Consider the following 18016-nt stretch of genomic DNA (forward strand, 5'->3'; position numbering starts at 1 on the left):
CAGAACTGTACACAGTATTCCAAATGTGGTCTCACTAATACCGTGTACAGCTGCAGCAAGACCTCCGTGTTTTTATACTCAATCCCCCTAGCAATAAAGGCCAAAACTCCATTGGCCTTCCTGATTGCTTGCTGCACCTGCATACTGACTTTTAGTGATTCATGTACTAATACCCCTAGATCCCTTTGCGTTGCATTACAACGCAGCTCCTCCTCATTTAGAAAATAACTTGCCCTATCATTTTTTTCCCCAAAGTGAATGACTTCACATTTATTAGTATTAAATTTCATCTGCCAAGTTGTTGCCCACTCACCTAGCTTATCTATATCCTTTTGCAGACTCTTCCTATCCTCCTCATCCCCTACTTTCCCTCCCATTTTCGTATCGTCCGCAAATTTCGATATATTACACTTGGTTCCCTCCTCCAAATCATTTATATAAATTGTGAACAACATGTTCCCGATGTTGGGAGAGTCCAGAACCAAGGGCCACAGTTTAAAAATAAGGGGTAAGCCGTTTAGAACGGAGATGAGGAAACATTTTTTCACACAGAGAATTGTGAGTCTGTGGAATTCTCTGCCTCAGAAGGCGGTGAAGGCCGATACTCTGGAAACTTTCAAGAGAGAGCTCGATAAGGCTCTTGAAGATAGCGGAGTCGGGGGATATGGGGAGAAGGCAGGAACGGGGTACTGATTGTGGATGATCAGCCATGATCACATTGAATGACGGTGCTGGCTTGAAGGGCCGTATGGCCTACTCCTGCACCTATTGTCTATTCCTACTTTTTTGTTATTTTTTCACACTGGTGGAGAATGAGGGTCTTTAACAGCTTGTATTAGGAAAAATGAACAACATAAGTGCTAACGTTGCTTTTCAGAGTAGTCAATAGTAGACTATGGTGTTCTCCCAAGGGTCACTGTTCCTCGATATGTGAATATAGAATGATTACTGTTTATCTACATTTATATTGAATACCTCTGAACTGCATCTGAAATAACTGAAAATGCTGGAAATATTCATCAGCTTGGGCAGCATCTCTGAAAAAAGAAGAGAATTAATTTTTCTGGTCTGAAATCCTTAAGAAGTATTTTTGTATAAAAGTTTGGTGTCTAACTTTTGCGCTTGCTCTGCTTTGTATCTAATAATGTGCTAGCAGCACATGGTGTATATTTTGACATTAATAATACAAAAAAACAAAATTAAAATTTTAATTACCTGCATATATTATTTTGTATTTCTAAACACAAAAGGAGGCCATTTGTTTAGCTTAGAGATCCAGTGTGGAAACAGGCCCTTGGGCCAACCGAGTCCAACGATCACCCCACCCCGTACACTAGCACTATCCTACACACTAGGGACAATTTACAGAAGCTAATTAACCTACAAACCTGCAACTCTTTGGAATGTGGGAACCTGAAGAAAACCCACGTGGTCACAGGGAGAACGTGCAAACTCCACACAGACAGGATCAAACCCGTGTCTCTGATACTGTGAGGCAGCAACGCTACCGCTGCGTCACTGTGCCACACTCTCATTGACTCAGCAGAGAAAACCGAGGATAAACGTAAATTGTTGGAGTAACTCAGCGGGTCAGGCAACATCTCTGGAGAAAAACAATAGGTAATGTTTCGGGTTGGAACCTCTTCTTTCCAATCCGAAACATCACCTATTCTTTTTCTCCAGATATGCTGCCTGACCCGCTAAGTTACTCCAGCATTTTGTATCATTCTCTCTCTAAACCTTTCCAATCCATGTATCTCTCTGTGCCTTTTAAAGTCCGTTATGGTACCTGACTTGACTACTTCCTCTGGCAGCTCATTCCATATATCCACAACCCTCTGTGTAAAAACGTTGCCCCTCCAGTTGCTATTAAATCTTTCCCCTCTCACCTTAAACCTACGTCCTCTGGTTCTTTTACACATGCTATATGAGTTATGGGAGAAGGTAGGGTAGCGAGGTTGAGCGGGACAAATTGATAAGCTGTGATTGAACGGCGGAGTAGACTCGATGGGCTGAATGGCCTCATTCTGCTCTTATGTCTTTTGATGAAATCAATCGTGAAGGTTATAGGGTTGGCAAAGTGCTGACAGTAAAGTTGAAACTAACTTTCTGTGCAGCTAATAATGTAACATTTTGTTTGGAAAAAAACTATCACTTTTTTAATCTGTTCCTTCGTATATCTGCTGGCCACTGGTTCCGGTAAATCCCACGAATCATACCAATTTCTCACTCGTTCTTGCTCGAGTGCCCAATTTATTGCGACTTTGGGTAATAAGTACCGGGGTGGGAGGATCTTCCACTTGCTCAATGACTGGTCACCTGCCAGCAACCATTTTTATAAATACTCTTAATTTGCACTGAAACCATTCAGTCTGCCGTCGCTCCGGGAGTGAGCGCACAGTGGATAAGCCCTGGTTCCAGAGCTGGCACTGAAGGCCACGAAGAGGATGAAGATTGAAGTTGGAGCACCACCGATAACTGGGGCAGATGAAGATCGCCAACACGAGCCCACTGTGATGTCCTGAGTCAAACATATATGGGTTTTTTAAGGCACCTTGCTGATGTCTGATTAAACGATACCATCTCAGTACTGGACGTTCACTTATAAACGGTTCACTGCATTTTATTTTAAGCCAAGTAAGTTTTTTTTGTGGAGGGCGTGGAACGGGAGGCATGGGATAAAACGTGCATATTATCTTTAACAATGGTACTCACTTAGAGATTGAATGCAGGATGTACTGAAATGCAAAGGATTTGGCTTTTCAATTGGTTTTGCCTTTGTTAATACCTCGGAACTACATCCACTGAATCATAATGTCCCTTTTCAGGAAAACTAGATTTTCAAGCAGTCATATATTCTGGTGGAATTCTATCCAGATCCAAGTTGCAGTAGTTCCTGTCCTCTGCTGAAAAGATGGATGTTTTACCAACAGAGAAAAGAAACATTCAGGTCACTCATTGTAAATCATCGTTCAAAGTTCCCAAATTCATACTTTTTGAGAAACTTCCGTATATGTCTTAACTGCTGAAAAGCTTTCCTGTTGTTTTGTTAAATAAACAAACAGGTGTTCGTCAAAGTGCATCACGTATTTTACATAATAAAGTACAGGCTGCAGCATGGAGAAGCTGTAAGTTGGATGACTGCACACAAATTGCTGGAGTAACTCAGCGGGTCAGGCAGCATCTCTGGAGACAAATGATGGGTGAGTTTTGGGTCAGGACCCTTCTTCAGCCTTTGTGTCTATCTTCAGTACAAACCACCATCTGCAATTACTTCCTACATAGTTGGGTAACTGCATTGGAGCCAGCTTAACTCCAATGATCTGTGTGTTTACAGTCAGAATTGGAAGCAAATTGTCATGTGCGATTTAGAGAATAAGTCTGAAGAGGGTTCCCAACCTGAAACGTCGCCCATCTATTCCCTCCTCAGATGCTGCCTGAGCTTCTGACTTATTCCAGACTTTGTATTTTGCTGTATGATTTATCCCTGATTGGGAACTAAGCATAGTGTTGAAGGAAAGTAGAGAGTTTGGGAATGATTTATATGTTTACTGATATCATGTAGTATAAACTGTTATAGATTTCCTGAATGCTGGAATGAATGGGAGCAAGGAGGGTCAATAGATTTCTGGTTGTGAAGTGAATTGATGAACGTGGTTCTGTGTGAGAAAACACCGTTAATATAGACGAGTCATGAGGAATGGTGGAGCAGACCACGTGGCATACTTGGCTACTAATTGTTTTCTTGCCTTGTTGTAAATGAGTGATTGGTGACAGGGCATATTGAGAGAACAACATTTTGTAGAAGAAGCATAACAATCTTGAGCTAGGAAATGGAAAAGCAAGGACATTGAGGAACCTTTTAGTAAATGCAACATAAATTTATCAGGATGTTGCTTGGATAGAAGGGCTGTAATTTTAGTGAGAGATTGGATAGGCTAAATGTATTCTCACTTGGGCATAGGAGGCTGAGGTGACCTTATTGGGATTTATATAATGATATGGTTCATAGATAGGATAGATAGGATCTTTCTTTTTCCCCATGGCAGGAAAGCCTGGAACTAGAGGGCACAGGCTTCGAAGGAAGAAATTTTAGGATTTAGAGATCCGAGGGTTAAAACTTTCACACACAGGCCGGTGAATATCCAGAATGCATTTTCAAGGGAGATGGTGGAGGCAGCTACATTTGCAATGTTTAAAAGGCATTTGAACAAGTACATAGATAGGCATGCCTCCAATGACTCTTGTAAACTTCTGCAGGTGCACCATAGATAGCATTTTGTCGGGTTGCATCACAACTTGGTTTGGGAACAGTTCAGCCGGAGACCACAAGAAATTGCAGAATTGCAGATGTGGAACAGTCCAGCACACAGACCAGACTTTCCACCATTGACTATCTACATTTCATGCTGACTTGGAAAAGCAGCCAACATAATCAAAGACTTGTATCACTTCAGTCATTCCTTCATCTTCCTGCTCCCATCCAGCAGAATATACAGAAGCTTGAAAGCGGCACTACCAGACTCATGAACAGCTTATTGCACTTCTGAACAGTCTTTCCATAAGCTAGGGTACTGTCTAATTTGCATCTATTCCGTTGCGGACATTGGACTTTGTCTGTGCAACTGATGCGCTACAAATGCTGAGAACTATATTCTGCACTCTGTATCTTCCCCTTTGCCCTACTTGTTGTACTAGAGTTTGGCTTGACTTTATTAATGTATAGTATTATCTGATTTGATAGCATGCAAAACAAAGCTCGACGCGTGAGAATAACAATAAACGTAGACCTAACAGGACTAATGTAGAAAAAAGGGATTAGTGTAGATGCATCGCGGTTGGTAGGGATGAGGTGGGCTGTGTGTGTGGCACAGTGGCGCTGTGGTGAAATTGCTGCCTTATAGCGCCAGAGAGCCAGGTTCGATCCTGACTATGGGAGCTGTCTGTACGAGTTTGCATGTTCTCCCTGTGACCGCGATGGGTTTTCTCCATGTGCTCCGGTTTCCTCTTCACATATCCCAAAGACATGCAGGATCGTAGATGAATTGGATTCTGGAAATTGTAGGATAGAACAAGTGTACATGGTGATCGCTGGTCGGCACGGACTCTGTTTCCATTCTCACATGCTTCACACAGGTGCTGATCTGCAGCCCTCTGTTACTGTTATGTGATGCATATGCCCAATTGCTGTTAAATGCAAAAACAGGAGATTGGCTCCCCCTGTATGCTCCACGGTGCACATCAATATTCACCGTGTACAGTGCAGGAATGAGCATCTTGGTTCATTTGGCCTGCGGTGTTCATGCTTCTCGGTGCTCTCTAGATATCTGAGCCCAGAAATTAGGCTGACATTCAAGCATTGAGCCGGCTGTCTGCTTAACGGGCTGATAGATGAGTTTGCATATATAAATTTAAATCCCCTCGTTGAGTTAGTGCTGTGCTATCAGTTACCATTTTTGGAAAACACTTTAAGCTGAGGCCTGCCTGATTTCTCAGGGGGAATATATAATACTGTAAGACATTGGAGCAGAATTAGGCCATTCGGCCCATTGCGCCTGCTCCAGCATTCGATCATGGCTTATTCATTTTTCCCCACAATCCCATTCTATTGCCTTATCCCTGTAACCTTTGACACCCTAACTAATCAAGAACCTGTCAATCTCTGCTTTAATAATACCAATGACTTGGCTTCCACCGCCATCTTTGGCAATGAATTCCACAGATTCACCACTCTGGCTAGAGAAATTCTTCGTCATTTTCTCTCTAAAGATACACCTTTTTTTTCATGGCTGTGCCCTCTGGTGATCTCCAACCCCTGGAAACATCCTCTCCACGTGCAATCCATCAAGGCAATTATTCAGTAGATTTCAATGAGAATCCCTCTCATCCTTCTAAACTCCAGCGAATACAGACCCAGAGTTGTCAAACGCTCATCAGACATTAACCTAATCATCCCCAGGATCATTCTCATAAAATCCTTCTGGACCTTCTTCAATGCCAGCACATCCTTCCTCAAATACGGTGCCTATAATTGCTCACAATATTCCAAATGTGGCCTGACCATTACCTGATGCAGAGAATCCTTTGAAGTTATTTTGAAGTGCAGGTGGACTCTCTCCCGTGATTGGGTCAATATTGGCATTTCAAAAAGAGGTTATTTAGCCATTATCACATTGCTGGAGCTCATGCACTAACTAATTCGCTATCAGATCTGTAGGTTACAAAAAGTCACTACATTTCAAAGTGCTTCAATTTTTGCTAAATATGTTAGGATGTTACAAGGGTTGAGCAAGGCATTATATAAAGACCTAATAGTACACATTAGCTATTTTGATCTCGACAATCTAATTTCACTTATATTTGTAAGTTTTCTAGATAGGGTGGTACAGGAGGCACATGGTATGCCTGCCATCAATGCTAAGGCTATTGAATATAAAGAGTCAGGAAGTCATGATGCAACTCTATAACACTTTGTTTAAGCCACACCTGGAGTATGGTGTGCAGTTCTGATCGCCCCATTATAGGACAGATGGGAGGGTGCAGAGGAGGTTTACCAGAATGCAAAATTAATTACAGGATTTCAGCTTCAGAGAGAGGTTGAATAGACTTAGATTGTTTTCTCTGGAACGTCAGAGGTTAAGGGCAGATAATAGAAGATTATAAAATGATGAGAGGCATAGATTGAGTAGACAGTCAAAACATTTTTCCCAGGGTGGAAATGTCCAATACAAGAGGGCATACCTTTAAGGTGAGAGGGGGAAAGTTTAACAGAGATGTGTGTGGCAATTTATTTTACACAGAGAGTAGTGGGAGCCTGGAACATGTTGCCAGGGATGGTGTTGGAGGCAGATCGGCTGGTGGTGTTTAAGAGGCTTTTAGAAAGTCACATGAAAGTGCAGTAAATAGAGGGATATGGACCATGTACAGGCAGATGAGATCTGTTTAATTTGGCATCATGTTCGGCACAAACATTATGGGCCGAAGGGCCTGTCCCTGTGGTGTACTGTTATATATTCTATGTTCTAGATGCATTTAAGGGCACGACATTTTTATTTACTTAGAAAATTATTTTTTATTTATTGCGTTGCATCTTATTTAATAATGTTAGTGATATTATTGTGCTTCCTACTCGATTTTGTTTCTTCATTTTAGTTCCTTCGGTCTCTTTTCCTGCAGAACAGTGGTTATCCTGAAGCATCTGTTTAATGGGCTCGTAGGGGCCTTCTTCGAAACAGATGACCTTGCATATATAAATTTAAATTCCCTCGCACTCTCGCAGAGTTGTTCCTTCACCCTCCTTCCTTTGAGTAGTTTGTTCACGTGCTGCTGAGGCATGAGCATAAGGATGTGCTGTCACTGCGTGCATCAGAATCGGTGCAGCAGAAGGCTGGGGGTGAGAAAGATTGAGTGGGGTGGGGGCGGGGGTGAGGGGTGGGAGGGAGATTATATGATTGCAGGATTTCAAGAAGAAACATCTTTCCATAGCAAAGCAGCTTTGAGTTTCAACAGGGATCAATACAGCAATCTTGCCAACAACATGCTCTTTGTTCTGATCTAGGTGTACACAGAGTACATACCGTGATGGGGGTGAAGAACCGCCCGCAATGCTACTTCGACGTGGAAATAAACAGGGCTCCAGGTAAGATCTTTTTGTTTCCCACTTTATTCCCAGCAAATATTGTTATCTTGATTAAATGTAGTCGATTTTGCATGTTGCTCATTAAACTATCTACAAATAGATCTTGTAATGTTTCCTGTTGTAATTCAGCCTTGTGCTAAACTGCTTCATGTATATAAAATGTTGTTAACTCGTGCTGAGTACATAAACTGCAGTTATACTGCCTGAGGGCATTTGCAAACACCTTAACTCCATGGACCAGTAAATAATGTAGATCGAACTGTGTTTGGCTTTTGTTAAATTATTCGCATTGACTTTAACACTCTAGTGCCCAGTGATTTAACTAGTTGTATTATTTCTTGTATCAGGGAACCAGTTACTGTGCAATGAATGGCTTGTTGTCTCTAACATTACTAAGTTGCAGTATGGGAAATAAATCCTAGTTTTAATCAAATGACACCACGTCCTAAGTTCTGGAGCTTTGACACCTCCCACAAAGTTGCAACTTCAGGTGAAAACCTGTGAAGAAAAGGTCAATTTAGATTTACATTCCTTACTTTTGCAGCCATTTTAGTTTTGGTTGTGTGATAATGTGCAAGACTCCTTATTTTGCCCTGATGCTTTCATACATTGACTTTGTTACTCAGTTACTTATTGCACTTTAAGAGAAGATTAGAAGTAGAGCTCTGGCAAGTAAGAGTTCAGAGCTGCCACTTCACTGCGCTAGAGACCTGGGTGCGACCTTAACCTTGGGTTCTATCTGTGTGGAGATTACACTGTGACCGTGCGGGTTTGCTCCGAGTGCTCCGGTCTCCACCCACATCCCAAAGATTTGCCGGTTTGTGGGTTAATTGTCCCTCATGTGGGAGGAGTGGATGAGAAAGTGGGATCATAGAATCATAGAATCATAGAAAGTAGGTGCGAGAGTAGACCATCAGGTCCGTCGAGCCCGCACCGCCATTCACTCATGGCTGAACACTAAACAGACACACTTACCCACAAACAGTAGACACAAGACACAGAACACAAGACACTACCCTCCCCTCTATACCGCTATCACCCCTCTCCACCCCAAGAACCGCGTGATCTCCTGGGGGAGGCAAAAAAACGGATAAAAACCCAGGTCCAATTCGGGAAAAAAATCCGGGAAATTCCTCTCCGACCCCAATCCAGGCGATCGACACTTGTCCAGGAGATCACTCAGGTCTACTATACTAACCATACCTAGGTCCATATCCCTGCCCTCTCCCCGTAGCCCCTTATCCCCTTGGCAGCTAAAAAACCATCTATCTTTGACTTAAATAAATTTAACGTTTCTGCTTCCACTGCTCCCTGGGGCAGTGAACTCCACAAACTAACCACCCTCTGGGTGAAGAAGTTCTTCCCCATCTCAGTTTTAAAAGAGCCCCCCCTCACTCTGCAACTATGTCCCCTAGTTCTAGCCTCCCCGATCATTGGGAACATCCTCGGTGCATCCACCCGATCAAGGCCCCTCACGATCTTATACGTTTCAATGAGATCGCCTCTCATTCTTCTAAACTCCAAAGAGTAGAGTCCCAGCTTACTTAACCTTTCCTCATATGTCAATCCCCTCATTGCAGGAATTAATCTTGTAAACCTTCGCTGCACTGCCTCCAGGGCTAGTACATCCTTTCTTAAGTATGGACCCCAGAACTGTACACAGTATTCCAAATGTGGTCTCACTAATACCGTGTACAGCGCATTTAGATAAAGCACTTTCAGATGATTTTTACTACCCTTCCTTCCGTTTTTGCCCCTTTTACATCTAGAGCTTTATCTTCACACATTCTGGATCCTCCTGTCACATTTTGATTTTCCGCTTCCCTAGCCTCCCTTAGCTCACTGTACCCTTACTAAATCACTGTACCTTTAACCAAAAAGCAGAAATACTAACCTGAGGTTGCACCCAATCAGCTGCTTCCCCTAGTCTGCTCCCACCAATCAGCGGCTTCCCCAGAAACCCTCCCTATGGAGTGTGGAACGTCACGGGATTTGGTAAGCTCTGACCCTCCACCGCTGTCTCCAACGGTCCTGGGTCTCCGCGAGAACAAGCCCCGTGCCCGATTCAAGCCCTCACCGCTCTGACCCTCCACCGCTGTCTCCAACGGTCCTGGGTCTCCGCGAGAACAAGCCCCGTGCCCGATTCAAGCCCTCACCGCTCTGACCCTCCACCGCTGTCTCCAACGGTCCTGGGTCTCCGCGAGAACAAGCCCCGTGCCCGATTCAAGCCCTCACCGCTCCGACCCTCCACCGCTGTCTCCAACGGTCCTGGGTCTCCGCGAGAACAAGCCCCGTGCCCGACTCAAGCCCTCACCGCTCCGACCCTCCACCGCTGTCTCCAACGGTCCTGGGTCTCCGCGAGAACAAGCCCCGTGCCCGACTCAAGCCCTCACCGCTCCGACCCTCCACCGCTGTCTCCAACGGTCCTGGGTCTCCGCGAGAACAAGCCCCGTGCCCGACTCAAGCCCTCACCGCTCCGACCCTCCACCGCTGTCTCCAACGGTCCTGGGTCTCCGCGAGAACAAGCCCCGTGCCCGACTCAAGCCCTCACCGCTCCGACCCTCCACCGCTGTCTCCAACGGTCCTGGGTCTCCGCGAGAACAAGCCCCGTGCCCGACTCAAGCCCTCACCGCTCCGACCCTCCACCGCTGTCTCCAACGGTCCTGGGTCTCCGCGAGAACAAGCCCCGTGCCCGACTCAAGCCCTCACCGCTCCGACCCTCCACCGCTGTCTCCAACGGTCCTGGGTCTCCGCGAGAACAAGCCCCGTGCCCGACTCAAGCCCTCACCGCTCCGACCCTCCACCGCTGTCTCCAACGGTCCTGGGTCTCCGCGAGAACAAGCCCCGTGCCCGACTCAAGCCCTCACCGCTCCGACCCTCCACCGCTGTCTCCAACGGTCCTGGGTCTCCGCGAGAACAAGCCCCGTGCCCGACTCAAGCCCTCACCGCTCCGACCCTCCACCGCTGTCTCCAACGGTCCTGGGTCTCCGCGAGAACAAGCCCCGTGCCCGACTCAAGCCCTCACCGCTCCGACCCTCCACCGCTGTCTCCAACGGTCCTGGGATAACATGGAACAAGAGGGAACAGGTGATCGATGGTCCACGTGGACGTGGTGGGCCGAAGAACCCGTTTCCATGCTGTATCTTTCATCAATCGTTAATCTTTCCCGTGTCCTTTTTGCCTTTTGTCATGAGCCATCTCTCCCCCCCCCCCCCCCCCCACTTCAACAAAGATAGAAATGCATTCATTCTTCGAGTTTAGTTTAGAGATACACCGTGGAAACAGGCCCTTCGGCCAACCGATTCCACACCGACCAATCTGTGTACTAGCTCTATCCTACACACTAGGGACAATTTACAAAAGCCAATTAACCTACAAACCTGCACATCTAGGAATGTGGGAGGAAACCGGAGCACCCAGGGAAAACCCACACGGTCACAGGGAGAACGTACAAACAGCACCCTGTTAGGATGGAACCTGGGTCTATGGCGCTGTGAGGCAGCATCTCTACCGCTGTGCCACTGTGCTGCACTGATAGTTATTCTTTCTGAGTGAGCTTAAACAGCCATGGGGAGAGGCAACCCTATCTCACCAGCAGATGTACATTTCCCATTTGTAGCCACTGTGCAATCAGCAAAAATGTACTCTCACTGAAAGAAAACAACTGGGGTAACTCAGCAGGGCAGACACCATCTGTTAAGAGTATAGATAGGTGACGTTTCGGGTCGGGTCCCTTCTTTGGACTGATTATAGTTGGGGAGAGAAGGCTGGCAAGAGGTGGGGAAGGGGGACCAAGCTTGGCAAGTGATAGGTGGATCCAGGTGAGGAAGCATTTGATTGGCAGAATGGTGGACAAAGGCCAGAGATGAAAAGAAGACAAAAGCTGAGATATGGAGAGAAGCGGCACAAAATATAAAGCCAGAGGAAGGGATATGGGTGGAAGGGGACAGGGGTAGGGGAAAGGGGGAGGGAGGACGGGATAGTGGGAAAATAGCGCAAGGGAGACTATACTGGCCACAAACGCCTTGGATCAATTTTTAGTCTCATTTAGCTGGTCTGAGCCAAGATGCTGAACACTGAATATGTGATCTGAAAGGAACTGTGTAAAAGGGAGAGGTATAGGGAGAGGTTGTGCAGACTCGGACTCAACTCCTTAGAACGCAGGAGGATGAGGGGTGATCATATCATGAGAGGAATAGATCGGGTAGGCACAGAGCCTTTTGCCCAGAGTAGGAGATTCGAGAATCAGAGGACATGGTTTAAGGTGAGGGGAGGGGGGAATTCAATGGGAGCCTGAGTGGTAACTTTTTCACACAAAGAGTGGGGCACATATGGAAGGAGCAGCTGGAGGAAATAGCTGAGTCGGGTATTACGGCCACGTTTAAGAAATATTTAGACAGCTACATGGATTGGACAGGTACAGAGGGATGTTGGTTGGCGCGGGCAAGTCGGGCCGTAGGGTTGTTTTAACGCTGTATGACTCTGACTCTAAATGTGTGCGCATCCAGGTGGGGCATAGGGAAGAGAGGAGGAAAAGGGGCGGGGAGAGGGTTGTTGTTGGTAAGTTACCTCAAAGTGAAGAATTCAATGTTCATACCGTTGGGTTGTAAGCTACCACTAGTCTACACTCACTTGTTGTTTAGATCTACATCCCTGACTACATCAGTGAAGTTAGCTCATGGAATTGTGACAATCGTGCCTATTAACCAGTCATCCTGTCTTTCCCATTGCCGAGATGTTTTTTTTTTCTCAACACAAATTTGAGATCAATCTTTTGAAAGCTTCTATAATCTCTTGCTTTGATCGGCCTTTTACACAGTTCCTTTCAGTTCATATATTCAGTGTTCAGCATCTTGGCTCAGACCAGCTAAATGAGACTAAAAATTGATCCAAGGCATTTGTGGCATGTATGGATTAGTATAGTTTAGAGATGCAGCTTGGAAACAGGCCCTTCAGCCCACTGCATCCATGCTGACCAATGGTCACCTGTACTCTAGTTCTATCCTACACAATTTACAGAGGCCAGTAAATCTACAAACCTGCACCTCTTTGAAATGTGGGGGGAAACCGAAGCACCCGGAGGAAACCCACGGAGTCACAGGGAGATTGTACAAACTCCGTTAAGGCAGCTCCGTAGTCACTGCACCACTGTGCCGCCCAATATACGGGTTCTAACTTTTTACCTTCTCGGTAATTTGAAGTTTTCTTTTAAACTTGGAGTTTGGCACCAGAGGACTTATAGAGGTAAATAGAGGGGGGGGCAGGTTGGAATGATTGGCAGATGGTTGGACAAAGGCCAGAGACGAAAGGACAAAAAGTGTGAGATAAGGAGATAACGATAGAAGTGGTGGGAAATGTGAAGCCAGAGAAGATAAGTGAGAAGGGTCGGGGTGGGAAAGGGAGAAATGGGTGTGAATCCAGGTGGGGCATAGGGAAGGGAGAAAAAAGTGGGGGGGAGGGGAGGAGAGCAAGGGGCAGATTGTTTACCTTAATTTGGAGAATGCAGCATTCATACTATTAGGTTCTAAGCTACCCAAGCAGAATATGAGGTGCAGTTACTCCAGTTTGCATATGGCCTCACTCTAGGTATGGAACAGAACAAAGGCCAGAGATGAAAAGATCAAAAGTGTGAGATGAGGATAGAAGAGGTGGGAAATGTGAAGTCACAGAAGGAATATAGGTGGGAAGCGTCGGGTGGGAAAGGGAGAAATGGAAAAAAAAAAGACGCAAGCTGCTGGTCAGACAGCATCTCTGGAGAACATGGATAGGCAAAATCTTTATAGGAATGGGAATTTAAATGGTCAGCTGTTTCTCAGTATACAGGAAACACCAAAAGCTTGCTGGGACGACAGATGGCACAATGGGCTAAGTGTTCGGCTGGCAACCGGAAGGTAGCTGGTTCGAATCCCGCTTGGAGTGCATACTGTCGTTGTGTCCTTGGGCAAGACACTTCACCCACCTTTGCCTGTGTGTGTCCTTGGGCAAGACACTTCACCCACCTTTGCCTGTGTGTGTGGATGTAATTATGTGAAGCACTTTGGGGTCAATGCAAGTTGACTAAAAATGTGCTATATAAATAAAGAAATTTAATTTAATTTTAATTTGCTGCTCTTCAGAATCTTTGGAAAAATGTGAATTTACTTAACTTAGGTGACCTCATGAAATTATTCATAGCAAGGCTTATGAGAGCAACATCACAAAACTGATGCAGAAGAAGCAGTGGAACTTGACTGGGGGTAACTCTAGGCATATGGGATTGACTCGTATCTTCGGTTTAAATCAGCATCTGCAGTTCCTTCTTATACATATGGGTTTGACCGTTGGGGTGCTACCGAGCTATAGCTTTAAAATTACAAACCATAGCCGAGATTCTGCTTTCAAATAAATGCAGCTCGTATGCCCCTCTGGTGTATCTTCCTATTTAATCTATAACTGGATTGAATGGTTCTGATTCATTCCTTTTAGGGTAATAAAATTGATGGATTTTGTAAAAGCACTTTAACATTTTGTACAGATAGAATTTATAAATATCACTTTGCATAAAAAGAGGCTTCACCACATTGTCATAGCTCTGAAATCACCCGCCTTATCTTGCTTGGTTTTCTTCTTCTGCATTTCCATGCTATAAATCAACGTTCCAAAGAATTAAGTCAACCTTAAACCCCCTCCATGCTCCTTTTAAAAAGATCTTGTGACTGCTGAATAATGGCATGAATGAGGGAGTTAATTTGAGCCTGAAAGACCCAGTTCAATATCATTAGTAACATTCTGGGCATTAAATCCTGGAGTTTTGCAATTGTTTGTAGGTTCAGCTCCCTCCTGCTGCCGGGTTCAGTAATTGTCACCCTTTGTTAGTATTAGCAACACTCACCGCTCGGACAAGAAATGGAAAGATGTTTCTGTAGTTATCTATAAGGTAGCTGGGAGAAATTTGTAGTAGTTTCAAAAATATCTTTTGTCTTTTGGCATTGACTGATTTTTCTAAATCAAAAACAAATCTGCGCAGTCAAATTGATTTGCCAGCTGGAGAAGACAGAATGAGACACTAAAAATCAGTCGACGTTGCATGGAATTCAAATAGACTGTTTCAGCCTCTCCTTGTAACAACTTTCTGAAAAATCAAACTAGGGAATATTTTGAAATGTGGTGACTCTTAACACGGATCCCATATCTGTAACTTCCCCTTTGCTCTACCCATTTAATTTGATTTAATTTTATTTATAAGTAGTATTATCTGATCTGATGGCATGCAAAGCATAGCTTTTCCCTGTACCTTGGTACATGACAATAATAAACCTAAACCTAAAGAAGAGTCTACTGTCATCTAATACAATCGCGCCACTCTTTTAAATCTTCACTTCTGGACAGCTTGATTGTATTCATGTGTAGTATTATCTAATTTAATGGGATAACATGCAAACAAGAGTTCTTTACTGTATCTCATTACAGGTGACATTAATATACCAATACCAATAAAAAAAAGCTTTACTTGGGAAGAAGAATTGATCGACATTAAATCAAAATAGTTGCATTAACTGGAATTATAAATGATTTGTAAATTAGGAAAAAATGACGTATTGATATCCAAATCATTTCACTGCCCTCTCAAATGTTTTATATCCTTTCTGATCTTTATCAGAATATTCTGTAGGGTCATCAGCCTGAAATGTTAGTTCTGTCTTTCTCTTCAGATAACTGCTGAGCCTGCTGGGTATTTCCAGCAAATATCACCAAGAACTTAGCGGGTCAGGCAGCATCTGCGGTAAGAAATGGTCAGACATATGGAACAAGCTGGCAGAGGAGGTAATTGAGGCAGATACTATAACAACATAAAAATACAGGTACATGTTTAAAAAAGAACTGCAGATGCTGGATAAATCGAAGGTAGACAAACATGCTGGAGAAACTTAGCGAGTGAGGCAGCATCTATGGAGCAAAGGAATAGGTGACGTTTCGGGTCGAGACTTCTTCAGACATGGACATGGATAGGAAAGGGTTAGTGGGATATGAGCCAAACGCAGGCAAATGGGACTAGCTTAGATGAGGCATTTTGGTCGGCATGGACATGTTTTGCCTAAAGGCCTGTTTCCGCATTCTATGACGATGTCCATTCTTCAGACTGGGTCTTACCAACATTGTTTTATTTCAGACAACCAGCACCTGCAGTATTTTGCTCTAAGGTAAAGTTGCTGATTTTTTATTTTTATGGCAGTTTGGTTTGAATAATGGAAAACTGAGCTCAGATGAGCTGCAATTTAACAAAGGTATAGTTCCTCCATTCAAATGAAAACAATTTCATTTGTCATTTGCTGCTTATTTGAGAACTTCTTAAGCTGAAGAAGTATTCTGGCACAGCTCTGCAAGAAGAAGCAGACAGAGATTTAAAATATAAGTTCATCTTAAGATACTTTGTAATGTGTGGCAAAAATATGCCTTGCATTCATTGAGTTTGATTCAGATTCAGATTCAGATTGATGGGAAATCAGTTAAGAAATAAAATTCTGTGGGCTGGTGCATTATCACTGAGCTGAGTTTTCACTCATTACAATCTGCCCATCCCACCCTGGTCATTCCTTCTCCCTGTTCCCATAGGGTTGAGGGTACAGAAGCTTGAAAATGTGCTCTACCAGACTTGGGAACAGCTTCTTTCCTCTCTGGTATCAGGATTCCATTAGGTAGGGTAGGGTCTGATTCATCTCCACCCCATTGAAAACATTGGACCTTGTCTCTGGAACTGATGTACTAAAATGCTGAGAAATATATTCTGCACTCTGTAACTTACTCTTTGTACCTGATTTTGAATTGATTTTATCTATGTGTGGTATATCTGATCTGATTGGATAGCATGCAACACAAAGCTTTTCACTGCACCTACATGACAATAATGAACCTAAACCTGAGCCGGTCACTGGTAGAGTCAGTGAAATACACATCGGGGCAACACAGTGGTGCAGCGGTAGAGTTGCTGCCATATATTTCCAGAGACCCGGGAACGGAGTTTGTACGTTCCTCCTGTGTAGTTTGTAGGTTAATTGGCTGCTGTAAATTGTTCCTCATGTGTAGGATAGTGCTAGTGTACGGGGTGATCAATGATCGGCAAGGACAAGGTGGGCTGAAGGGCCTGTTTCCATGCTCTTTAAAAGTCTAAATTTAAGTCCGTATGGCACAATTATCCATACAGATCATAATACCTATCTACAGTGCTGTCCATGATGTTTGGGACAAAGACCCATCATTTATTTATTTGTTTAAGAAAGAACTGCAGATGCTGGAAAAATCAAAGGTAGACACAAAGCTAGAGAAACTCAGCGGGTGAGGCAGCATCTATGGAGCGAAGGAATGGGTGACGTTTCGGGTCAAGACCCTTCTTCAGACTCATTTATTTGCCTCTGTACTCCACAATTTGAGATTTGTAATAGAAAAAATCACATGTGGTTAAAGTGCACATTGTCAGATTTTCATAAAGGCCATTTTTATGCATTTTGGTTTCACCATGTAGAAATTACAGCTGTGTTTATACATAGTCCCCCCATTTCAGGGCACCATCATGTTTGGGACACAGCAATGTCATGTAAATGAAAGTGGTCATGTTTAGTATTTTGTTGCATATCCTTTGCATGCAATGACTGCTTGAAGTCTGCGATTCATGGACATCACCAGTTGCTGGGTGTCTTCTCTGGTGATTCTCTGCCAGGCCTGTATTGCAGCCATCTTTAGCTTATGCTTGATTTGGGGGCTAGTCCCCTTCAGTTTTCTCTTCAACATATAAAAGGCATGCTCAATTGGGTTCAGATCGGGAGATTGACTTGGCTACTCAAGAATTGATCACTTTTTAGCTTTGAAAAACTCTTTTGTTGCTTTAGTAGTATGTTTGGGATCATTGTCTTGCTGTAGAATGAACTGCCGGCCAATGCGTTTTGAGGCATTTGTTTGAACTTGAGCAGATAGGATGTGTCTATACATTTCAGAATTCATTATGTTACTACCATCAGCAGTTGTATCATCAATGAAGATAAGTGAGCCAGTACATTCAGCAGCCATACATGCCCAGGCCATAACACCCCCACCGCCGTGTTTCACAGATGATGTGGTATGCTTTGGATCTTTGGCAGTTCCTTCTCTCCTCCATACTTTGCTCTTGCCATCACTCTGATATAAGTTAATCTTCATCTCATCTGTCCACAAGCCCTTTTTCCAGAACTGTGGTTGTTCTTTTAAGTACTTCTTGGCAAACTGTAACCTGGCCATCCTATTATTGCAGCTAACCAGTGGTTTGCATCTTGCAGTGTAGCCTCTGTATTTCTGTTCATGAAGTCTTCGGTGGACAGTGGTCATTGACAAATCCACACCTGACTCCTGAAGAGTGTTTCTGATCTG

General features: G+C 44.1%; 1 protein-coding gene across 5 annotated transcripts in view; it reads left to right on the forward strand.

Moving 5' to 3' along the window:
* nktr (natural killer cell triggering receptor) overlaps positions 1–18016 on the forward strand; it is a 148144-nt gene that overhangs the window by 47912 nt on the left and 82216 nt on the right. For all 5 annotated transcript variants that reach the window (XM_033043316.1, XM_033043287.1, XM_033043296.1 and 2 more), the window contains exon 3: positions 7559–7639. In XM_033043316.1, the coding sequence (XP_032899207.1) occupies positions 7582–7639 (58 nt within the window). In that variant the 5' untranslated portion in view covers positions 7559–7581. The remainder of the gene's footprint in view (positions 1–7558; positions 7640–18016) is intronic.

Source organism: Amblyraja radiata, chromosome 2 (genome assembly GCF_010909765.2).
Source record: "Amblyraja radiata isolate CabotCenter1 chromosome 2, sAmbRad1.1.pri, whole genome shotgun sequence".
Lineage (NCBI taxonomy): Eukaryota > Metazoa > Chordata > Chondrichthyes > Rajiformes > Rajidae > Amblyraja > Amblyraja radiata.